Source organism: Rana temporaria, chromosome 9 (genome assembly GCF_905171775.1).
Source record: "Rana temporaria chromosome 9, aRanTem1.1, whole genome shotgun sequence".
NCBI lineage: Eukaryota > Metazoa > Chordata > Amphibia > Anura > Ranidae > Rana > Rana temporaria.
The window spans coordinates 127,097,671-127,124,267 of NC_053497.1; the positions used below are offsets into that span (position 1 = coordinate 127,097,671).

A 26,597-nucleotide genomic window follows, 5' to 3' on the forward strand; every position below is an offset into this window, starting at 1 on the left:
TTGTATTTCGTAAGACGCAGGTTTTCCTATTTGGACCTGTTCGTATTTTCGTAACAGTTTTATTTTCGTTTATACTGAATGATTCGTAATTCTGTCTAATTTATTTTCCTTGATTCGAAATTCGTAATTTTGTTAGATAATTTTAGTTTAATGGATTCGTAATTTTGTACTTTCATAAATACATTGCGGCACGGTCATTCGCAATCTCGTATTTCAGTTTAATTTTCAACACATGGCTAGTCCATATTAAGATAGACTTTCTCTTAAGCCCCGTATACACGGTCGGACTTTTTGCCAACAAACTTCAAAATTAGCGTTTTCCAAAAAATCCGACCGTGTGTACGCTCTATCGGACAAACTTTTTCAGTTTTAAAAGTCCGGACAACTCCCTTCAGACAAAAATCCACGGAAAAGTTTATTTGAAGTGCGATCGTGTGTACGAGGCTTTACACTGTCCAATGGGACTCAGCACAAAGGAGATAAGCTGATTGGCTAAGATATTAAGTAATCACTCACTAACTACACTGCCCATTCGAAAGAACGATACAAGTAGACAAATTTACGAACAGACAAAGAAACGGATTTACAAAACACACTAATGAAAATACGAACATACGAATGAAAATACGAACAGACAAAGGATTTAAAATACGGAATGCAAATCGTTCATTATAGATGTCATTTTCGTTCTTTTGCCGTTTCCTGTGTTTCGGAATTTAGTTAGATTGTCCAATCATACGTTCGTATTTTCGCTTGTTCGTTATTTGACTTATTCGTAATTCCCTAATTTTCGTATTTTGGTTCTTTCAGCTTTTCGGATGTTCGAATTGATCCAAATGTACAAATACTAACAAATTCATCCGAAAATTAATTTGTTAAGAAGTTGACCAGAGTTAAGTTTTTTTCAAGCCCAATTGTGTGGTTCGCAAAAACAAACAAAAAAAAAGAAGGAGTACGAACACAAAAAAGTGCATCAAATGGTCCTCTTTCGAAAAAGAAAAAGACTCTTCCCTGACACCCCGCAGTTGAAGACTCCCGACAGGGGAAAGGCACCCTTTGATTCACCTAGACCAGGGGTCTCCAAACTGCGGCCCGAGGGCCAGATGTGGCCCTTTGCTAGCCTTTATCCGGCCCTTGGGGCACTATTCCTCCCACTGACAACGAGGGGGCACTATTTCTTCTACGGATACCAATGATGGGATACTACTCTTCTTACTAATATGGGCACTACATCTACTGACCACCAACCCTGAGGCTATATTTATTCTCATTGATGCTGGGCCCGGGACATTTTCTGCCCCCCCGTTGTCCACAATTTGGCCCTTCTAAAGTCTGAAGGACAATAAACTGGCCCTTTGTTTGAAAAGTTTGGAGACCCCTGACCTAGACAAAAGTTTGGTGGACCCCACTCTTCATGGTAAGCTGAAGCCAAGTGCTAGGTGAGGTCCTCGCCTAGAAGAGCGACCCCCCCCCCCCCAATCTCAAAGTCGAGGAAGGTAACTAGGGACCAGCCATTTCCCCCTCAGACTTCAGGGTAGGCCCAAAAATCCACATCCTACCATGCAGGTGACACAAGTAAAATGTTATTTGCCTTGGTATCAGCCTGCTATAATAACCTGCACAGGTGCTTTCAGATTTGGAGAGGCAGCACTAGGGACCAACCAGTTGTGCTGTATGCACATGTGCTGACATGAAACAGCATACTGATAGCAGGAGAGATCAGAGGGATGACTCATCAGTCTGCTTCTGCTCCTTTAAGGTTTAATATCAGGCTTTAGGCAGGGAAGTGACAAGGCCGTATCGCATAACTCCATCACAGTCAGGTCACCAAGCTGGCTGTGCTGTCTAGCAAGGAAGTGTAAATCTCAAAAGTTGACATAGATGCAAACCATTGGGCAGCTAAAACAGCTCCCATACACATGCCAACTGTGCATTTAGCCATTTATCTAAAGTTCAGCTTTAATGTTTTAAGAACCTTGTTACTTTGTACAGTCTGTAATTTGTATATACATGTATATCGGGCAGACGCATTTGCTTGTTACATATGCAGGTTCTGCTTCTTGCTTAGTAGCAATGCACAGTGGTTGCACTTTACGGTTCTCTTACTTTGTAAGCCCAATGCTGGTAATACTTGAAAACATTTAATTAATGTAAAGCTGCTATTAATAACAAGTAGACTTAATAAGCAGCGCAAACCTACCGCCAGCAAATTTTATTGCTGCATCTCACCCCCCCCCCCCCCAAACCCCCATCCACCATCATGATGATCAGCAGAAATGCTATCATCATTAAGATCAGGAGCATCACTGGTGTATCTGCCCAGCATCATCTACACCATGACTGGTCCCAATGGATAACACGTCATTGTGTGCGATGGTCACAGCGAAACCTTGCAAGTTCCCAAGTCTGCTCCTGTCAGACATCATTATCTTAGCAGCGACAAACTCCGTGCCAATGAAGTGGGTGAATGCGTCCATATGCCTCCAGCAACGCAGCCAGCACACACCAGGCACACTCAGCCCTGACTCATACAACAGGAAGGACTTGATGTTTAGTGGAGAGAACACAAGAAAGCAGACCACACATCTCTATTAAAAGGGGTTGTAAAGGTTTTTTTTTTCTAAATGGGTTCCTCTAAGCTAGTGCATTGTTGGTTCACTTGCCTTTTCCTTCGAATTCCCTTCTAAATGTTTTTTTTCCCTTTGTCTGAATTTCTCACTTCCTGTTCCTCCTCAGTAAGCTGTTCTGTCTGACTAACCCCCAGCCAGAACAGCTTGGATGATGGGGGCAAGCTTACTGCGGAGAAACAGGAAGTGAGAAAATCAGACAAAGAAAAAAAATAATTAGAAGGGAAACAAAGGAAAAGGTAAGTGAACCAACAATGCACTAGCTTAAAGGAACCTATTTAGAAAATAAAAAACAAACCTTTACAACCCCTTTAAGCAACACAGCCATGGTCTGACCACACTTTTTCCTGCTGCAGTCGAGGGCCATCCCAGCCCGATATCATGCCGGTTGGAGGTCCGATACCAGAAGCATTCCAGCACCACATAGTAGGCACCTAGGACCAGAGTCAGGACAAGATCATCCAGTACCCAGGGCAAAGATGCCAAACTGCACCCCCCCTGTTCATAATGTGCAAATGCGGTGGAAATCAGGATGGTTGAGGGTTATGTGATTTAAAGACAGAATGAGGTATTTGACCAACATTTAAAGCGGAGTTCTGGCCACAATTTCACTTTTTAAATATAAATATCCCTGTAATACACAAGCTTAATGTATTCTAGTAAAGTTAGTCTGTAAACTAATGTCCGTTTTGTTAGGTTGTTACAGCATTTAGACACTTTATAAAATAGAAATTGACTGGGGCCATCTTAAGTGTGGGCATCATGAAGCCAGACTGTATGACTTCCTGGATTTCAGCCTTGCAAAACTCGCACATGCTCAATGCTGCACAAGCAGTGTAATAGGTTTCAGATCAGGTTTCAGCACCTGTACTGTCCAAGTCACTTGATTCTTCGAGACTGGGGAGTGCACAGACTCCTGGAAAGTTACACCCACTACATTCCCAGGAGTCTGTGCGGTGTAGGTTAGGAAGCTTAAGCACCTAGGTGCAGGAAGAGGGAAGATTAACTATTCTGCCTAGCAACAACACTTTAAAGGCATCTAAAAAAAAAAAAAAAATTCTTAAAGGACTAATGACATTTTTTTAAAACTACTGATGTAATGTTATATTTATGGGTGGAACTCCACTCTAAAATGTATGCCAAGTCAAAACTGTTAATAGGGTGGGAAAAGATCAGAACGCCTAGGTTTTTATCTTTATCCAGGGCTACATTTGAGAGATTTACTTTCACCTTCAATACCTGTCCTGCTGGAAACTTAAATTTATTGCAATAACAAAAAAGTCCAAAACACAGCATGCAGAGTGCAAGTGTTAACACATTTCACGCCAACGGGCGCCTAATGCTCCCGAGGACATCAGGACAAAACACGTTGGGGCGGAGCTACAGTATGCAACATCATCCTGCACAGTACTCCCGCAAGTGAAGTGGTACACCCAGAAGTGAGGTCGGTAATTGGGAGCCGGGCTCGCACAGGAAATATCGGTGCAGATGTCCCAAGAGAGAACACACGGTTAATACCTCTGTGCGGGGCATTTGCATCCCATAATGCGAGTGGTTATTTATGTGATTTTAATGGACAGGTGGAGGTGGCCCTGGCTGGTGTAATCCCTGGGGGACTAAAGCATTTAATGGCCCACTGGTTGCTAGGGAGTCATGGAAATCTGATGAGTTCTCTGGTGTGAAGGTGGAGGATCATGCAGAGTGTGGAGCACAGACAGCATTAAATTGCGATTGTTGGAAGACTACTTTTGTTTTTGAAGAACGGACACTTAGCACAGCCACTAAATACAAACAGTTGTAAATACAAACACAGCTTATGAATTGATTTGTATATGTAGTGCTGTATACATTTATGGTAATTGATTATTTTAAGGGCGGAGCCCCAGTGTATAATGTGTTACGATTAAGCGTCTTCTTGGCATGAAACGCGTCAACACTTGCTCTCTCTGTGTGTGGTCTTATTTGGACTTTTTGATGTTTTGATTTTGCAATAACCTTTATGGAAGCATTCTCCTCACTTCCTGTCTGGCAAAATGTAAGGACAGGAAGTGTTTCCCTCACTTCCTGTCTGTGTAGATATCAGGACAGGAAGCATTCCCCTCACTTCCTATCTGGGAAAAGGTCAGGACAGGAAGCGTTCCCCTCACTTCCTGTGTGGGAAAATGTTAGGACAGAAAGTTGGGGTAAATCTCTCTAAATCGAGCCCCAGATAGCAGTAAAATCCAGACAAGAGTTCGGATCCTTCCCCACTCCATCCGAAACCAAGAAAAAAAATTGGGCATGACAAACTTCAAGCGGAAATTTAAATAAACACACAAAAAGGGAAATTCAAAAATTTTTCTTCACTTTTGCATTAAATATTTGTTTACACGTTAAAATGAAGAATGAATGAAGCATGTGTCAGCACGCCAGTATTTCAAGAGTGAAGTTTTAACACTTGTTGCTGCTGAATCCCTCCCGAGGCCATTACCATCATAATTAACTTCTACAGGTTACATACAAGAGGGAACAAAAAACAAACGTGCAGCCAGAAATCCTTACTTATCCCCTTAAGGTAAAGGTCCAAACAAATCCTAATGCTTGAAACCAGTTTTGCAACTTTGGCATGTGTTTGTAAAACATATCATTGCAACTACTCAGTGTATTCAGGTTAACTATACTAGGACAAATTGGGCTTTCATTTGAAGGTAAATATGTATGGATATCTTCTAACTTTGTTTTTTATTATCAAATAAAATTCGGCCAAAATAGTTAAAAATATATATATATATAATAATTGCATTTATAGATTTCTTGCTATTACCATAATCCACCACCAAACAACCCAAAAAAAATTCTACTCCTGACGATTGTTGCGATACCACACATTAGGGTTGTCCCGATACCACTTTTTTAGGACTGAGTACAAGTACCGATACTTTTTTTTATGTACTCGCCGATACCGAATACCGATAGTTTTTTTAAATGTGTCCCCAAATGCAGCCATGTCCCCCACATATTGCAGTCATGTCCCCCACATATTGCAGCCATGTCCCCCACATTCCAGCCATGTTGTCTGTCCCCCACATTCCAGCCACGTTGTCTGTCCCCCACATTCCAGCCACGTTGTCTGTCCCCCACATTCCAGCCACGTTGTCTGTCCCCCACATTCCAGCCACGTTGTCCCCCATACCTTGATGCCGCCGTTAATCAGCGTGCAAGGAACAGCTTTCGTTTGAATAGCTGTATCCCCGCCGCGTATAGACACTCCCCCTTGCGCGGGATTGGACAGATCATCCGTCCAATCCGGCGCAAAGGGGGAGTGTCTATAGGCGGCGGGGATACAGCTATTCAAACGAAAGCTGTTCCCCGCACGCTGATTAACGGCGGCGGCGGCTTTGCGGCGGCGGCTTTGCGTTGGCGGCGGCGGGGGGGGGGGAACAAGTATTCTATTCTAGTATCGGGGGTATTTGCGGGAGTACGAGTACTCCCGCAAATACTCGGTATCTAGAAACAATAGTGTGAAATTGCTTTATTTTTATCCTACCTAAAAACTCATGAATCCATCCTGACACTGATCTACGGTAGATCAAACCCTGATCTAGCAATTTTACTACAGGAGCACACATATGCCGCCCCATGGAAAAAGGTCCACTTCAGCGAGGACACGTGTGTGCGTCAGTTTTACTGACACAATTTTGAGTATTTTTAACATGAAAAAATAAATAAATTATTATTCGATTTTATATACAACAATGCACTTACTGTATGTTCAGATCAGCATGGTGAGTTTTACTCCAACGTGCTCCTGCAGAAGTACCGAAGGCAACTATCATTTTCAGGAATGGTCTGCAACGGCAAACTGCACGTCTCTCCTTTAAAGTGGACCCCTTTTAAGGTATCAATCCGCCACCCACTGATATAATATTTTCCAATAAAAATATTATGATAACAATTTCAGTGGTAGATCAATCTCTAGGAGGTATGATGAATACCCTTCACCTATAAAACCCTATTCAAACCAGGAATGTTTAAATAGTAAACTGTAGTATTGATACATATGTTAAGGCAGGTTTTGACAAATTTGCTTGGAATCTAGGAGCCAGCTAAAAAAGTTAGGAGCCAGAAAACACGCCCCGTCCTGACGAGCTCCCGCGTAGAAGTGAACGTGATCGTTAGAGCGAGAGCAATAATTCTCGCCCTAGACCTTCTCTGTGACTCAAAACATGCAACCTGTAGAATTTTTTTAAACGTCACCTATGGGGATTTTAATTGTTTCTTTTTTTATTACATTTAATTTTTTCAGCATTTGTGCATTGTTAATTATTTTCTTTACTCAAAAACTATTTTTTAAACTGTTTGTTTAAAAACATTAGTCATGCAAAAAAAATGTTTGCTGTATTCTAGTGCTGCATTGCACACCCAAAGTGTCATCCAATACAAGCAGTCTTTTTTGTGATGCCAACGTCCACCACCAGATGGAGCCAGGTCACAGAAGCAACCTTGGGCCTTCACAAGGATGTAAAGCCGCGGCCTAAATTACCGGCCGTCGCGGGTCCGCCGCGATCGCGCGGCGGGGCAGGTGGGGGACGCACAAAGACACAGGATCCTGTGCCTTTGTGTGCCCCCACCTCCCCCGCCACACGATCGCGGCGGGCCCACGGCGGCCGGGATTTGAGCCCGCGGCCTCAATTACCGGCGGTAATTGAGTAAAGTAAATAAAATAAAAAATATGTACATAGTACCCTCACCAAAAAAAGTAGTACAAATTTGTAAAAGCACAACAGTTTTGGACAAGTCCTTTATTGAAATAAAGAAAAAAAACTGTCCCCGATGTAGATCCAATGTCAAAACACAATGAACACCACGGTCTGCAGATCCGAACAAAAACATTTTAAAAAGAAGAAGCGATCCACACTCTCGCCGAATGACAGCTCCCTTGTGACGTCATCAATGGCGGCCACCATTCATTGCGACTGACCTTGAATCTACACCATGGGACATTTTTTTTTAAATTATTTTAAAGGACTTGTCAAAAACAGTTTTTACTCCTTTTTATTACTTTTTTGGTGAATGAGTAGGGGGACTATGTTCCCCCTACTCATTCACATGGGGGGTATCTGGGAGCCCCTTTTCTTCCAGATTCCGACAAATCACCCCCCCCCCCGCACTCCCACAACCATTGGGCTAGGGTTGTGGGGAAGAGGCCCTTCTCATCAACAAGGGGACAAGGTGCTTTGGTAGTCCCCTGTGGCCTGGTATGCTTCGGGGGGGGGGGGGGGGGCTCGCTTGTCCCCCTTACTTTTCTGGCCTGCCAGGTTGCATGCTCGGATAAGGGTCTGATATGGATTTTGGTGGGGACCCACACTGTTTTTTTAATTGTATTTTTTATTTTGGCATGGGGTTCATCTTATAATTCATACCAGACCCAAAGGGCCTGGTGTGGATTGAGGAGAGGGACCCCCAGGCAGTTTTTTTCAATTTTCTTTATTGCCCGCAATTTTTTGTTTACATTAAGTTGTCAGCGAGAGGGGGTTCCCCTTAAAATCTATACCAGACCCAAAAGTCCTGGTATGGAATAAAAAAATATTGCTGCCAATTGTTTTGTTTACATTCAGCTTGCCGGTCCCCTCCTTAAAGGGGTTGTAAACCCTTGTGCTTTTTTTCACCTTAATGCATCCTATGCATTAAAGTGAAAAAACACCTGGCAGTGATCAACCCCCCCACTCTTGTTTTACTTACCTGAGCAGTGGAATTTCCCACGCCGGGGACGCGTTGTCCCTCTGCCCGGGGGTTCTCTGCTCTTGATTGGATAGATTGATAGCAGCACAGCCATTGGCTTTGGCTCCCGCTGCCGTCAATCGAATCCAATGAAGCGGAGACGGGGCCGAGTCCGGCATTCGTGTCTATGGATGCAAATGCTGGACTCTGGAGCGTGCCCGCAAGGTAACCCCCCAGGAGAGCGCTTCTCCTAGGGGGGGGTTTATCTGATGCGAGAGCCGAAAGATCCCAGAAGACGATGTTCGGGGCCACTCTTTGCAACACGAACTGCACAGTGGAGGCAAGTATGATAGGTTTGTTATTTTTTTTTTAAATAATACTCGAACCCTTACAAATTACTTTAACTACCAGCTAATTCACTGGTTGTCAAAGATGCCGGCGGGTGCCGCTTAGAGGAAAAAATTAATAAAAACGTTTAGCAGTTTAGGAGCAGTCAGCGTTTTTTCTGCCAAAACTCTGCTGCTCCAGAACGCGCTGGCAGTGGGTTTTGTTTTCTGCCACCAAGTTCTCCTGCCACAAAATGCTGCTAAAAGTCTTTGTACGCATGAACACATAGGATAACAAGCAGGGGCATTTAGAGACAGTAAAAAAATAAATAAAAATAAATGTCCGACGGCCCTTACAGTAGCATCAAAAATGTCCAGTGTGCATGAAGCCTTAGGCTCCATGCACACTGAAGCTGATAAAAGCTATAAAAAAACGCCAGTAGCTTTGCAGGGAGCCTTTCAAAGTTTTTTAGCGTTTTTGAGTGTAGCTTTTTTCTTCTTTTTTTTTTGCGTTTTTAATCGTTTGAGCGTTTTTCTGTGTTTTGCGTTTTTGAAAGTTTTTCCCGCCGAAAAACGACACTTTAAACGAAAATTTTGGGAGTTCAGAAAAAAGCCAATGAACTCCAAAGCTCATTAACAATAAAAAACGCCCAGGTGTGCATGAGTACATAGGCTAACATAGAGTTCAGTTTATGGGCATTAAAAAAAAAAGCCAAAAACGCCAATCAACTGCAGTTTATCAGCTTCAGTGTGCATGGAGCCTTAATTTTGTGTGGTCAGAGTTGGGTTATAAACACAACAAAAAGGTAGCACGTTCAAGAAAAAAAAACCTCATATGACAATATGACTGTCAGAGAAGTTAGCTCTTTTCGAAAAAGTGACTTATTAATGTCACAGATAAAATGGGGAGATCACCAGGGAAGAGAAGGCGCTACCTTATAGGAGGCATAGGTTAAAAGACACTAGAAGGTCATCTTATGGGTTTAACAGACCCAGTGACCCATTATACAACCTTAACAACTACAATCGGTTCATATTACTGCCATTGACCCCCCTGTTCCCCCGTGAAGAACACAATACGAAGCTGCTCTTTTATGACAACATACCAATTAATATTTAAGCAGAAATTGCGTTGGGTCGATTAACCCCTCACATGTCAAAACAAAGCATCTTAGCGTCAGGAAAAAAAAAAGAGGCTGAAAGCACACAGGAAAAGGCCAATCTCCCGGAGAGCGGGTTCAGACAGTCTGTCCTCATTAACGTCGCTGTCCTTGAGCCGCTTTAGTACGCCAGGGAAGACCTGGTGACATTTTACTGTAAACAGATTAACTGATTGAAATGGAAATTTTTCCAAAAGCCTCCTTGTAAGTTGGGCGTTCCATTGTTTTACTTGGCAAGAAGATTTTAAAATGACAAGATGTCAAAGGGTCGAGTAATATTGAATGGAATGGCTCATTATTAATATTTAACTCCAGGCTAAAAAAAAAAAACACTAGTCGGCCATTTGGTTTTGCATTTCTTCAAAAGCAAAGAAAGGATTTTTTTTTTAGTTTAGTTAGTGGAATGGCCTAAAAAGTGAAAAAAATTACACAATACAATACTAAACAAGTTTAATAGATCACTGACCATAACCACAATCCACCACAAGTGATGACGTCCATGCAGACTACATTGCAGTTAAAGATGTTACCAAACCCAGGAGCCTGCATTCACCATATCTGGTCTACCACAGTACACAGAACATGGAAATGCAATTTTAGTAAATATAAACTGCTAAATACCTTTTGTTGTCGGAAAATTCCGACAGCAAATGTCCGATTGAGCCTGCACACGGTCGGAATTTCCGACAACAAGCTCCTATCGAACATTTGCGTGTATATGCGGCATATCAGTGTCCGCTTAAAGCTTGTAGGAGTTTTCATTCTACTCTGACTGTCCTATAAGGCTGCAGGACCCCTGACCCTCTGTCTGGACAGTGCAGATTGGCCCTGTGCTGATCACATGCACTCTACCAAGGAAAAAAAATACTCTCTAGCAATACACACCAAACTGAGCATGCGCAGCTTGATGGGATTGTGATGTCATAAGAGGCGGGGTCACCGGATGACATCACTGGTGACCACGCCCCATGCCTATATAAATCGTCGTGGACCGCACACGCGGCATTACAGCAGGAGAGATCATTGAGTTAACATCAGAAGAGGGAAGAAGAAGACGGGGCCGCCGCTAGTAAAAGAGTTGGAAGAAGATAGCGGAGGAGCACGGCAGAGAGCGGGAGAAGATGCCGGAGAAGTCGGAAGAGACCCCCAAAGTCAGAAGAAGACCCCCGGAGTCGGAAGAAGACCCTCGGAGCTGCCTAATAAATTACTTTAAAAACCTGTCTAGTGTGTTTTTTTCCTTTAAACTTTTTTGCCCCAGGTGAATGGGTAGGGGTACGATGTACCCCATACTCATTCACATAGGATGGGGGGGGGGTCGGGATCTGGGGGACCCCTTATTAAAGTGGGCTCCCAGATTCCGATAAGGTGCTTTGTAGAGGGCATGTGGCCTGGTATCGTCTTGGGGGGCGCTTGCTCGTCCCCTTTCCTGACCTGCTGGGCTACGTGCTCGGATAAGGGTCTGGTATGGATCCTGGGGGAACCCAATGCCGTTTTGTTTTTTGGTGTGGGGGATTCCCCTTAAGATTCATACCAGACCGAAGGGTCTGGTATCATCCCAGGGGAAACCTCACGCAATTTTTTTTTAAAAGTTTTTGCAGGGTTCCCCTTTAAGATTCTCCGCACACGAGTCGCCCTGCAAGTCAGATCATCTTGATCGGACTTCTGGTGCGACCTCTATTCAAATCAATAGGCCCCCATAGGGAATCATTGATTTTGAATAGAGAAAGAAATGCCGTACGAAGCTTAACACAGCATTAAGCCTTGTTAAATCGCATTTAACACCCTTTGCCGGCATTTGACGTCTTTACAGCTCCAACACTGTTTTTTTTTACAGCTTAAAAACGTCATGGTGGGCATGAGGCCATAGGCAGCAAAAAACGCTCATAATAGTGGCTGTAAACATGTCCGTGGGCATGAGGCCTAAGTGTCATGTCACTTGAAGCTCGAAAAAGTACAGGAGCTTCTTTGGAGCAGCACAAAAGGAGAGCATAAAAGGCTAGCAAGTAAATACCAGGATTTATACAACTGACACCTACAGAACTTTTTTTAGCTGACCCTAGATGATGCCTAAACAAAGATGGCACAGTCCTTTCGGGAAGAAACGAAGATGAAGTCATCAAGGGGATACTGTGGTCTATTTGCAAGTTAACCACTTAAGCCCCGGACCAAAATGCAGGTAAAGGACAGGCCCCTTTTTGCGATTCGGGACTGCGTCGCTTTAACTGAAAATTGCACGGTCGTGCGACGTGGCTCCCAAACAAAATTGGCGTCCTTTTTCCCCCACAAATAGAGCTTTCTTTTGGTGGTATTTGATCACCTCTGTGGTTTTTATTTTTTGTGCTATAAACAAAAATAGAGCGACAATTTTGAAAAGAAATTCAATATTTTTTACTTTTTGCTATAATAAATATCCCCCAAAAATATATAAAACATGATATATTTTTTTCCTCAGTTTAGGCCGATACGTATTCTTCTACCTATTTTTGGTAAAAAAAAAAATCCCAATAAGCGTTTATCGGTTGGTTTGTGCAAAATTTATAGCGTTTCCAAAAAGGGGATCGTTTTATTGCATTTTTATTCATTTTTTATTTCTTTACTACTAATGGCGGCGATCAGCGTTTTTTTTTCGTGACTGCGACATTATGGCGGACACTTCGCACAATTTTGACACATTTTTGGGACCATTGTCATTTTCCCAGCAAAAAATGCATTTAAAATGCATTCTTTATTGTGGAAATGACAGTTGCAGTTTGGGAGTTAACCACAGGAGGCGCTGAAGGGGTTATGTTTCACCTAATGTGTGTTTACAACTGTAGGTGGGTGTGGCTGTAGGAGTGATGTCATCGATTGTGTCTCCCTATAAAGGGGATGACATGATCGATGCAGTCGCCACAGTGAAGCACGAGGAAGCCGTGTTTACACGCGGCTCTCCCCGTTCTTCAGTTCCGGGGACCGATCGTGGTACCCCAGCGGCGATCGGGTCCGCGGGTCTCGGACCGGGTCACGAGCGCGCGCCCGCGACCCACGGCTGGGTAGATGCCCAGCCGTGCCATTCTGCCGACGTATATCATCGGTCGTTAAGTGGTTAATAAACAAAAAAAAAAAAAAAACACAACTTGGCACATTATATATATATATATATATATATATATATATATATATATATATATATATATATATATATATATATATATATATATATATATATATATATATATACACACACACATACATATACATACATACTCCACTTTTAAGTACACAATAGGGTTTATTTACTATCGCTGGAAAGTGCAACATCAGGCTCACTTCTGCATAGAAACCAATGAGCTTCCAGGTTTTATTACCAGGCTTAATTGAAAGAGTTGAGGTTAGAAGCTCATTGGTTTCTATGCAGAAATTAGCCTGATTTTGCACTTTCCAGCGATAGTAAATAAACCCTATTGTGTACTTAAAAGTTGGGTATGCCTGTGTGTGTGTATATATATATTTATGCGATAGTTGGTCCACTTTAACAACAGTAGTGATGGTGCAAAAGAGATGAGAGAGCTTATGAGAGAGAGGAGTCAGATCTTAAAGATCAAGTCTTGGATATTTCCTATATTCAAAAGGTCAATCCTCTTACTTTATAAACTTTGGAGAAAAATCCACTTCCAATGGCTTCAGCGCTGAAACTTTCCCAGAATTCCAGTTTCCTAACTGCCGTGCGAAGTCTCTGCCAGCGGTCCACCTGGTAGTAGGCATCTGAGCACTCGCCATAGTACGGCCCAGGGCTTGTCGGCTCAGGAGGAAAAAGTGTAGATTCATACATTGTAGGAATTGCCGCTAAAAATAAAAAGCAAAACATTTTATCAGAAATTAGAAACAAATTTATGGCTCTATATGCAGACAAAAAACAAAACACATAAAAAAACAAAACAAACACTCTAAATATGAACCACTGTAACATATGAAAATGGGACCATAAACCAGAAAATCTCAACCTTGTCAACACTGGGGAACCCTTGGAATAACTTTCCAGTCTCAGGGAACCCCCCCCCCCCCCGCTAAAAATGACTATGGCCCGAATTCACGTAGAATCGCGTATCTTTGTGCGAACGTAACGTATCCTATTTACGTTACGCCTCCGCAACTTTTACAGGCAAGTGCCGTATTCTCAAACTAAAGTTGCGGCGGCGTAGCGTAAATAAGCCGGCGTAAGCCCGCCTAATTCAAATGTGGTAGATGTGGGCGTGTGTTATGTTAATTTTATGTGACCCCACGTAAATGACGCTTTTTACGAACGGCGCATGCGCCGTCCGTAAAGGTATCCCAGTGCGCATGCTCCAAATTAATCCGCAAGAAGCCAATGCTTTCGACGTGAACGGAAATGACGCCCAGCCCTATTCGCGAACGACTTAGGCAAACTACGTAAAATTTTCAAAATGCGACGCGGGAACGATGTCCATACTTAACATTTGTATGCCTCATATACGCCTCATATAGCAGGGGTAACTTTACGCCGGGAAAAGCCTAACGTAAACGGCGTATCTGTACTGCGTCGGCTGGGCGTACGTTCGTGAATTTGCGTATCTAGCTGATTTACATATTTCTAGGCGCAAATCAGCGTACACGCCCCTAGCGGCCAGCATAAATATGCAGTTAAGATACGACGGCGTAAGAGACTTACGCCAGTCGGATCTAATACAAATCTATGCGTAACTGATTCTAAGAATCAGGCGCATAGATACGACAGCTCGGACTCAGAGTTACGACGGCGTATCTGGAGATACGCCGGCGTAACTCGTTTGAGAATCCGGGCCTATATCTACAACTGATACATTAGAGTGATGGTCATTGGGAAGAATTACCCCCTTACAAATAGCTAAAAAGATCAATGGCGTCAGTGGGAACGTATCTCGGAGGCAGAAATTGCTCAAGGAATTCCTAGCAACCCCTGGAGGAGCCCTAGGGTTCCATGCAACCCTGGTTGAAAAACCCCGATATACGTTATTTGGCCAAACATCTGTGCACACGATCAATCACACTCATACGAGCTTGTTGGGCATCCTGTTCCTAAATCATGGGCATCAATATGGAGCTAGCCCCCTATCTGTGGCTATAACAGCTTCCACATGTTTTTGGAAGGATTTCCTACAAGGTTTTGGAGTGTGCCTAAAAATGTCCATTCAGCCAAAAGAGCATTTGTGAGGTCAGGTACTGATGTTGGTGAGAAGATCTGGCTATCAATCGATATTCTAATTTAGCCCTAAGAGTAAAGGTCAGGCTTCTGAGTAAGGCACTCAATGTCCCCCACACCAGACTCATTAAACCATGGCTTTATGGACTTTGCTTTCTCCGCAGGTGCAGTACAGCCATGCTGGAACAAAAAAAGGGTCTTTACCAAACTGTAGCAATAATGTTGAAAGTGCACAATTGCCAAAATGTCTCTGTATTGTATGCTACAGCACTAAAAGTACCCCAACTGTAGTGATATCTTGATATACGTACAGTCATACTCTTCGGCACTCTGCTGGTTGTACTCTGACATCATAATGCAGGACCAGCAGTCTTGCACTGTAGAAAAGGACGTTAAGGGTCCACCCCTTACTCAGAGTGTCAGCGGGAATATGAAAGGACCATCTGCCATGTAGGTGAGGGATAAAGTAGGTAAAACTGCTTTTTAACCACTTCCACACCGGGCCTATTCTGGCATTCCTCTCCTACATGTAAAAATCATAATTTTTTTTTTTTTGCTAGAAAATTACTCAGAACCCCCAAACATTATATATGGTTTTTTTTTGTTTTGTTTTGTTTTTAGCAGACACCCTAGGGAATGTTGTATTTGCACAATAATTTTTCAAACGCTTTTAAAAAAAAAAAAATAATAATAATGGTTTCATAAAGTAAAAAAAATAACAAAAAAAAACAGTTGATAGCCCAATTTTTTTATTATAAATGTGAAAGATGATGTTACGCTGAGTAAAAAGATACCCAATGTCACGCTTTAAAACTGCGCACACTCATGGAATGGTGCCAACCTTCAGTACTTAAAAATCTCCATAGGCGACTCTTTCATTTTTTTTTTACAGGTTACCAGTTTAGAGTTACAGAGGTCTAGTGCTTGAATTGTTGCTTGCTCTCCAACGCACGCGGCGATACCTCACATGTGTGGTTTGAACGACGTCTACATATATGGGCGGGACTTACGTGCGTATTGCTTGTGAGCGCGAGCTAGTGGGGACAGGAGCATTTAAAAAAAAAATATTTTTACATTTAATTTTTTTTGATCACTTTTATTCCTATTACAAGGAATGTAAACATCCCTTGTAATAGGAATCTATCGCGACAGATCCTCATTTTGGAGAGATGTGAGGTCAATAAGACCCCACATATCTCCTCCAGGCTGCAAAGCATGAGATCGTGAAAAAAAAAAAACTCACTGATCTCATGCTGACAGCCGCGATCGCGGCTATGTTTACATCCGGGAACCCGCGCGTAAAATCATAACGTCGCAGCCAGTCCTCCGACGGTCATAGAAATCTCTATGGTCGTCATCCGGCGCCGGGCGATTCTTTCTATGGGTCCCCGATGGTACGGGGGAGCCTGGAGAAGTACTGGATGGCGGCAGGAGGGGCGTCCCCTCCCGTCGCTATAAGAACGATCAAGCGGCAGAACTGCATTGTCTAAATGTGGCACAATGATGGAACAAAGTGAGTGGAGCTTATCTCTTTATCTCAAAAACATACCATAGGTTAAATTTTTGAAGAATTTCCCTCATGCTCACACCAGAGTAATGGTTACAATATTTATTTTCTGATGCACTACATGAACTACAGTTACTGTTTGCAGTGCTCAACCCACACCTTCCTTCCTTTGACCCAGTTGGCAAAAATACCCAGAAAGCCTGATGACAAATACAGATACCAGGCCTCTCGTGACTCATACTGCATGATCGATTGAACGATTAATCGCACAAACCTTAAACACCACAATACGGAGCTGCTCACAACTCCTGCAAGGGTTTCAGATCATTTTTCTTTGCATATGAATAGCAGACATTTTGTAATTCGTTTTGAATTGTGATTATTTTGTATTGCGATTCATCTACTTTAGAAGACGGCTAGCACAAAACATGTCGAGCTGAACCCCGAACTGAACATCATCACCCTGCGAATGGTTTCCCATGGGTAGTAATACAATAGTGATATGTCTCCCATATAACCTGTGGCTTGAGTTACCTTGTGGATTTCATTTCCTACTACTAGGTATTGATGGCGTTTTCCAGCAAATTACATTGTTATATGCTTAGGAAAATAGCAAGTGAGATTGTTTAACAAGTTTTTGTATATTCAATAAAATATTCATATATTTTTAACGTGATTTGAGTTTTCTTGTGCCATTTAAGTCTATTTTCGCCTATATACATTTATATTACTTTAGGAGACAGATGAATGCACTTGCTTGAGTAGGATCTTCAGCAGCAAAAAGATAAATCCAATTTTTTAAAAGGTGCACTTTAACCAAACATGGTGTTGCCTTTAGACCCAGTGATACATCATAGAGCAGCCCCGATCCTCCATTTCTGGCGTGCCCTGGTGGCTCCGCTGGCTCCTCCTCTTCACGGAGAGCCGCTTTCAATGGAGGCACCCGTGTGGGGCTGCGTCTATTGACACAGACAGCAGGACTTGGCCCCTCCCCCAGCTCCTGTGTCACTGGATTTGATTGGCCAATGGCTCCTGCTGCTATCAGTCTATCCAAGGAGGACGGAATCAGCAGATGGAGTCGCTGGGCTCGTGCACATCGCTGGAATGATCGGGTTCAGGTAAACAAAAAGGAGGGAGCTCTGTGGGAAGCTGCAGCACAGAAGGTTTTTCACCTTAAAAGGGGTTGTAAAGGTACATTTTTTTCCCTAAATACAGTAGCTTCCTTTACCTCAGTGCAGTCCTCCTTCCCTTACCTCATCCTTCCATTTTGCTCCTCCCACAGCTCTGCTCTCTGCAAAGGCTACGTGATGATGTCACTACTATTTTATATGGTACCAACTGAATCTGCAAAGTGGATTTATATTCTTGGTGGCTATTGCAAAATATTAAAATTTTCTGCTTTAAAAGAGTCAATCCTCCCAAAAGCGATGTTTAAAGCCTCGTACACACGCACGGTTTTCTCGGCAAGAAATAGCAAGAAAACTGCTGGCAGAGCTTTCTTGCCGAGTAAACCCTGCGAGTGTACAAGGCTTTGAGGTTTCTCGTCAAGAAAACTGCCCAGAATCTAGATGAGAAAAATAGAGATCCTGCTCTCTATTTTCTAGTCGTGAGATTCGGCAGTGTGTATACTTACCTCTCCATGAAAACCCGCGCATGGTCAAAATGACTTTGATGCATGTGCGGTAGCTTCCAAGGCATAGGTAGGGTCAACAAAAAAGGTAAAGCTGCGCTGTAACATGAATCAGCATAAATATCAAATATGCTATAAGTGATGCACACAAAACACCAGTATAATATATGAAATTAAGTGAAAAAGTTCATGAGAAGGATGTATCAGAAAAGTTCACATAAGTGACAGAACGTTCTCCGAATGGGTGATTTAGATATCCAGATGATGTTGTGAATCTGTAAAGCAGATGACAGAATCCTCCGCCACTTATATTCTAACTGCTTACCAGAGCAAGAAGTTAGTCAGGCATATAAACATATGAGCCACTTAAGGGATCCGGGAAATGCTGTCAATCTCTCTCCAATCTCACCAATCCTCTACATCAGACCCATCTCTCTCCATAAGTAAGACCCAGAGGAGAAAAACACTAATATAGTGCCCCTTGAAGAAGTCATTATTGTGACGAAACGGCGTAGGGAGGAGCGACGTGCTGACGTCACCACGATTCGTACCACGCTGTCTACCCGGAAGGACGAGCGGACAGTAGAGCCGGCCGGCTATTATCGATACACGCACTTTTTTATCTGCATACATGTGAGTGCACTACTTTTTTATTAATAAAACCATTCACAACGGTATTACGCTATATTAGTGTTTTTCTCCCCTGGGTAATACTTATGGAGAGAGATGGGTCTAATGTAGAGGATTGGTGAGATTGGAGAGAGATTGACAGCATTTCCCGGATCCCTTAAGTGGCTCATATGTTTATATGCCTGACTAACTTCTTGCTCTGGTAAGCAGTTAGATTATAAGAGGTGGAGGATTCTGTCATCTGCTTTACAGATTCACAACATCATCTGGATATCTAAATCACCCATTCGGAGAACGTTCTGTCACTTATGTGAACTTTTCTGATACATCCTTCTCATGAACTTTTGCACTTAATTTTTTCACTTAATTTCATATATTATACTGGTGTTTTGTGTGCATCACTTATAGCATATTTGATATTTATGCTGATTCATGTTACAGCGCAGCTTTACCTTTTTTGTTTACTATTTATGTTTATCTGACATATAAGCTGCAGCAGTGTTTTTATTTTTTTATTTTTATTTTTATATTTTATTTTTAGTTTTTGTATAGTCTCAGCACTATTCACTTGTCTTTGGACCTGCGCAGTATTTTTTTGTATACATAGGTAGGGTCAAGCAAGATGGCGGCGACGGCATAGAATGTGAAAAACGCATGCTCGTCTTAGTCGATGACGTCACCGCGTTCGTGCCATTCAAAAGAACGGTGGTTCTTTTAAATGGTGTGCGTGTACACTCGGCCAGCAAGAGAATCTTGCCAGAAATCTCGTCAGGAAAAATTAAGTTTTTTTTCTTGACGAGAATCCGGGCCGTGTGTACGGGGCTTTCAAGCTGCCAGGGATGGCTTGGTAATTGCAAGGCTCTTCCGTCTTCTATGCCAGGTTTGGGACTTGGTTATGTCAGTCCTCCCCTCTTGTGCCATAATAAGAGGAGAAAGGGGGTTCCGTGGCTTATCAGTCTGTTTGCCATCACATCCTGGCAACTTGGTGATGTGCAGCAAGGCCATGAGCCATTACGTTTCTAACTATAAAAACACAAAATGGCATAGTCCAGCTCGTACAACGATGGGATTCTCCTAAATACTGTGTGCTGGCATTTCCATCCAAAAGGTTTTTCCAGGTTACCACGGCTACCATTTCACAATATCCATCACCATTGTATGAAGTCTTTCATGCTTTCTTTACAGATCCCCCCCCCCCATCTCACCCCAGGGCCAAAAACACATGTTCCCCACAAAAGTTCCAGTGACATCTGCAAAGCGTCATTTGTCCCCTTGCACAATTGGGCGACTCGTCATCCCTTTGTGTAGAGTTATCTTGGCTGCAGCTCCACTTGGCACCGCTGAATACTGCAGCAGACAGTACCAGGGCCCAGCTGATGCCAAGTGCCCAACCCCATAAAAAAAAAGGACACACACTGCTACTGTACAACACGCTACTTTCCCTTGGTTGTAGTGAACACAATTGTTGTGCGTAAATATCTCAGTGTAAATAGTTTAACCATGACCCGGAGGACTGCACGGCTTCATGTGTAAGACTAAAACAGTATGTAGACATGAAGTGAACCTGTGCTTTATCCACGCCCTGGAGCAAAGGCTTCACCTTAAACTGCCTATACTGGTTAAAGGGTTTGTAAAGATTTTTTTATTTTTTATCTTAATAGCTTCCTTTACCTTAATGCAGTGCTGGTTTCATGTCCTCATTGTTTTTTTTTGCTCTCAAGTTGCTGTAATTCTTCTCTGATCTCCACACTTCCTGGTTGTCTGTTTCCTGATAACCACAGTACTGGGAGCTTTCTCTCTGTGGTCACCAACTTCAAGGAGGTGTGATTACTGTGTGTCTAAAACCCCACAGCACCAATCAGTTTCGTTTTCCAAACCATCACTGCCCTGTATTGGCATTTGCGCCGTCGTAACTCCTCATCTGGCCCCGGGTATCTATGCGACTGATTCTTAGAATCAGTTACGCATAGATACCCATTAGATCTGACAGGCGTAAGGCTCTTACGCTGTCAGATCTTAAAAGCAATTTTTTTTCCCGCCGCTAGGTGTCGCATCGTCGCTTTCCCTGTTGTCTATGCAAATGAGGTAATTACGCGAGATTCCCGAACATACGCAAGGTCGACGCTGAGAATTTACGTTGTTTCCGTAGCGTACGCGACGCGTAAGGTTGCCCCTGCTATTAGGAGGGGCAACCAATGTTAATTTTGGCCGTCGTTCCCACGTCTAATTTTAAAAAAATTACGTCGTTTGCGTAAGACGTCCGTGAATGTTGCTGGACACCATTTACGTAAACGTCTAAGCAAATGACGTCGGTGCAACGTCATTTAGCGCAATGCACGTCGGGTAATTTACCCGACGGAGCATGCGCAGTACGCTCGGCGCGGGAGAGCGCCTAATTTAAATGGTGCCCGCCCCATTTGAATTGGGCGGGCTTGCGCCGAGCGATTTAACGATACACCGCCGCAAGTTTACAGGTAAGTGTTCTGAGAATCAGGCTGTAAACCTGCGGCGTTGTAACGTAAATCACATACGTTACGCTGCCCAGGAGCAACGTAAATGTATGAGAATCTGGCCCTATGTCTCTATACCCTGTAAACAGTCATTTCAGCAAAACAAATGTTTTTTCCTTTACAACTCCTTTAACTCCCCACTGCTCTGTTCAGTCATAGTAGCCAAGTGAAGACGCTACGTTAAAGTTTCAGGCTGCACAGGATGTTCTCCTTGCCAACACATGACAAGCACTGCTTGCCCAAGCAGGTAAAGAGCTACTTTACCCCCAACCCCTACACCTTTGCTTATAGTCACCTTCTCTGTTTCCCTGCTGCTTTATTCATCCATTAGAAAAAGTCTTAATCATTCTGTTCATGGACACAAGGAATCTCTATCTGCCACATGTGACCACTCGCAATTCTCATTTCTTTACAGGCTGAGCAAATGGATTAGAACTTTTCTGGTGGGTGAATGCTACAGCAGAGGTGCAAAGAGCAAGGGAGAGAGAATGGAGGATAAAGTGGACCTTAGCTGTATAGGCAACCAATGCGGTCTTGGACGTCCTGTGAAGAACGTCTTTAGCTCTGTAAGCACTGACTTGAGCAGATTGGAGCTTTTACATGGCCTCTAGTCTAGGGTGACCAGATATCCCCAGTTTCCAGGGACAGTCCCTGGATTGAGGACACTGTCCCCGGACCAAGTCTGTCCCCGGTTTTGTCCCCGGATTTCACAGAAAGTGAAGAATTAAAAAACGTAATCTGAACTACAAACACCCTCGCTCTGCCACTCCTACTAGCTTGGTGTACTTTTTTCATTATCTGCACCCCTTTCTGATGATCGTGTGCTGGTCGGAGCGGAAAGAATATTTCTTCAGTTTCGGGTGCACGTCCATCCCGTTCACACTTGCATGTTCTTCTGCCTTGGCTCAAGTCCTGGCCAGCTGCCTGCCTATCTCCTTGCCTTCCCTGGCGGAGTGATCTTCCTCCATTCCCCACCCAGTAGTAGCCGGGGCCCAGAGAGTAAGACTTGACAGGCTGTGAGGCGGCGGCAACTGGCAGAGAGTCGCTGATTGCTGCCATTACTAGTAAAAAAAAAATATGTCCCCGCATTTCATTTAAAAAATCTGGTCACCTTACTCTACTCTTCACTACTTTGTCTGAACAGAGGAGTGGAGGGGTCAACCGAAGGTAAATATAAGCAGCTTCTATAGCCAATTTAAAGTCAAGCCGTTGCTTTGCCTTGCATGGGTAAAGCACTGGTTCACATCAGCTGTACACCATTTACCCATGTGCATGTGGCCGTGCAGTCTTCTAAGCTCTTGTGATATGGGGTGATTAGACTTCGAGGTGGTGAGCATTTTTAAGCGAACCCACATGAGACAGGAACTATCGTTAAGGGCTTAGCAGCCAACTTTTTTTGAAACACAAGGTCCTACACAAAGTTTAGTTCAAACCAGCTGCCCACTCAGGGGTTATTCTCCAGTGACCGTATACAATGCAATGCGTCCACCTGGCTAAGCTTTAGCAGCACTTCTATTAGCACTGGTCTCCCAGACCACAGGTTCTTCTGTCTCACTTAGCCTTTTTATCACAGCACCTTGCTGTACTGGCCCACTTCTGTTCTCTAGATAGGCTAATCCGATCGTGTGTGTACACAAGTCCATTGGACTAAAGTCCAAAAGTACAAACACGCATGCTCAGAACCAATGCTAAAGGTCAGACAATAGCAGAAGTTGCCCAAAGGGTGGCGGTAAAGAGCAGAAAAAACACGTCTATTACGTCACCACGTTTGTGTTTGTTGGCTGAAAAAGTCCTACCGTGTGTATGCATACCAAGTTCACGGACAATGCCCTTTGGACCCATGTAGCGGTCCTAACTCTCCCACTAGTGTGGGCAAGAAGTCCCCCCAACATAGGGTCTCATCTCCCGAAAAGGTCACCCCTCCTGGCTGGAGCATAAGGCTATCTTCACACAACAGTGTTTTTGAATGGCAGCAACTGCCCTGATCCATCACCAGACCTGGCTTATGACCCTGCACACCTGTGTACTTGACACAGGATTGAAGGTTCCCTCCAGAACATGACACTTTAAAACCTTCAAATTCCAGGCCCAGATCTGAAACTACCAAGCTCAGGGAAAACCTAAAGCACAGCTTTCTCCACTCATTAAAAAAAAAAAAAAAAAAAACACTCTGGAGCCCCACATTAACCACTTGCCACGGACTCAATGTCTGCCGGTGTCCCGCGATCGGGTCACGGAACGCCAGTTCGGTTTCTGCCTGGTGACGTCCCTGATTGGACACACTCAACCCCTTCCTGCCCCCCTAGTGGTTAATCCCTTCACTGCCATATTTATACTGTAATCAGTGCATTTTTATAGTACCGATTGCTGTATAAATGTGAATGGTCCCAAAATATTGTGATGTGTACGCCATAATGTTGCAGTCACGAGAAAAAAAAAAAAAAAAAAAATCGCAGATCGCCGCCATAACAAGTAAAAAAAATAAAATAATAATAAAAATGCCATAAAACTATCCCCTATTTTGTAGACGCTATAACTTTTGCGCAAACCAATCTATATATGCTTATTGCTCAGCCTAAACTGAGAAAAAAAGTTTGGGATATTTATTATAGCAAAAAGTACAAAATATAGCTTTTTTTTTTTACAAAATTGTTGCTCTATTCTTGTTTATAGCGCAAAAAATAAAAAAATAAAATAAAACAAACAAACACAGAGGTGATCCAATACCACCAAAAGAAAGCTCTATTTGTGGGGGGGGGGGACGTCAATGTTGTACAACTGCACAATTGTGTTTTGCCAGCCAAATGGTCCGGGGCTGAAGTGGTTAAAGTATAACTAAAGGCAAAACTTTTTCTTTAGTTTTGGATAGAGGGAATATGGATTAGAACATCTTTTCGTTTTTTATTGCTGTCTGTGCCCCCGTTAGGGAGATTCATCCTCTCTATTTGTTCTGTTTACCATCATCATAAGTAAAAAGAAATCCCAAATTTTGGGTTGTCCCCAGAAATGTAACAGAGGGGAAATTTTCCAATGGAGACACTAATTCTGGTGAGCTGGGGGTCCCCTAAGAATTCCCTTAATTTGCAGGGATTTAACTTCCAGTTTGGATATAGGACAGGAAGTGAAGGGAAATCTCTGAAAATCGGACAAAGATGGCAGAAAAAAATCTGACAGGGGTTATACCCTCATTTGCTCTATCCAAAAGGAAAAAATATGTTTGTCGATGATTCTACTTTAAGCCTTAAATGAAAATCCTGTGTCATTTCTACCATCATTGCCCAGATTCACACTGTCACGCTATTTACAATGGGATATTTACTCACAACAAAACGTGCTTGCTGCAACCAAGGGAAACTGTTGTGTTGTACATTAGCACAGGGTTGGGCAGTTGGCATAATTTGGACCCTTGCATGTGCCCAGATAGGACTCCAGCTTGCATTCGGGCCTTAGGTCTGTATGCGCATGCCAATTTAAGCTTGTAGCAGCATATACCTGCGTAAAGCTGCCTATACCCATTTACAGTTAAGTGCATATATATTTGGACACAGGTACAATTTTAGTTTTTTTCTGGAATATACTAAAACATATTCAAGCTATAGTTATACAATGGAAATGGTTCTGTAAGTGCACACTCTCAGGTTTAATTTGAAATTACAGATCTAAAGCCACGTACACACGATCAGTCCATCTGATGAGAACGGACCGAAGGACCGTTGTCATAGGTTAACCGATGAAGCTGATTGATGGTTCGTCGTGCCCACACACCATTGGTTAAAATAACCGATCGTGTCAGAACGCGGTGACATAAAACACAACGACGTGCTGAAAAAAACGAAGTTCAATGCTTCCAAGCATGCGTCGACTTGATTCTGAGCATGCGTGGATTTTTAACAGATGGTTGTGCGTACTAATGATCGGTTTTGACCTATCGGGTAGCAATCCATCGGTTACATTTTAAAGCAAGTTGTCTTTTTTTTAACTGAAGGTTAAATAACCTATGGGGCCTACACACGATCGGTTTGGACCGATGAAAACGGTCCATCAGACCGCTATCCTCTGGTTAACCGATCGTGTGTACGAGGCCTTAAGAATAGCCATCCCCCTTTTTCATGGGACCAAAAGCAGTTGGACAATTGAATCAAAAGTTGTTTCATGGCCAGGTGTGGGCTACTCCTTCATGATTTCTTCATCAATTAAGCAGGTAAAAGGTCTGGAGTTGATTCTAGGTGTGGTATTTGCATTTGGAATATATTGCCGTGAACCTACATCATGTGTTCAAAGGAGCTGTCCACGCAAGTGAAACAGGCCATTGTAAGGCTTCAAAAACTAAACAAATCCATCAGAGAGATAGCAGCAACATTAGGAGTGGCCAAATCAAGAGTTTGGTACATTCCTAGAAAAGAAGAATCCACTGGTGAGCTCAGCAACATAAAATGACCTGGATGACCATGGAAGACAACAGTGGTGGATGATCGCAGGATCCTCTCTGTGGTAAAGAAAAACCCATTTACAACATCCAGACAAGTTAAAGACACTCTCCAGGAGGTGGGCGTATCATTGTCAAAAGTTTTCAATCAAGAGAAGACTTCACAAGAGCAAATACAGAGGGTTCACCACAAGGTGCAAACCATTCACAAGCCTGAAGAATAAAAAAGCCAGATTAGACTTTGCCAAGAAACATCTAAAAAAGTCAGACCAGTTCTGGAAAAGCATTCTTTGTAGGGATGAAACTAAGATTAATCTGTACCAGAAAGACAGGAAGAAAAAAAGTATAGACAAGGCTTGGAACAGCTCATGATCCAAAGCACACAATGTCATCTACATGGTGGAGGCAGTGTGATGGCATGGGCATGCATGGCTTCCAGTGCCACTGGGTCATCGGTGTTCAGTGATGATGTGACAGAAGACAGAAGAAGCCGGATGAATTCTGCAGTGTTTAGAGATATAGGGCCAGATTCTCAAATGACTTACGACGGCCCAGCGCCATGTACGCCGTTGTAAGTCCTAATCTGACCCGTCGTATATATGCGACTGATTCTTAGAATCAGTTACGCATAGATATCCATTAGATCCGACAGGCGTAAGTCTCTTACGCCGTCAGATCTAAACTGCAATTTGTTTTTGCCCGCTAGGTGGCGCTTCTGTCGAATTCTGCGTCGAGTATGCAAATTAGCTAGATACGCCAATTCCCGAACGTACGCGCGGCCGACGCAGTAAAGTTACGACGTTTACGTTAGGCTTTTCCCGGCGTAATGTTGCCCCTGCTATATGAGGCGCAGCCAATGTAAAGTATGGCCGTCGTTCCCGTGTCGAAATTTTAAAAAAGTT

At 43.2% G+C, this 26,597-nt stretch overlaps 1 protein-coding gene across 1 annotated transcript in view; it reads right to left on the bottom strand.

Annotated features, from left to right (window-relative positions):
- Positions 1 to 26,597, bottom strand: part of LOC120914025 (dual specificity testis-specific protein kinase 2-like) — a 95,357-nt gene that overhangs the window by 39,297 nt on the left and 29,463 nt on the right. Inside the window, exon 2 of the mRNA XM_040324454.1 lies at positions 13,439 to 13,638. Coding sequence (XP_040180388.1) covers positions 13,439 to 13,624 — 186 coding nt within the window. The 5' untranslated portion in view covers positions 13,625 to 13,638. The remainder of the gene's footprint in view (positions 1 to 13,438; positions 13,639 to 26,597) is intronic.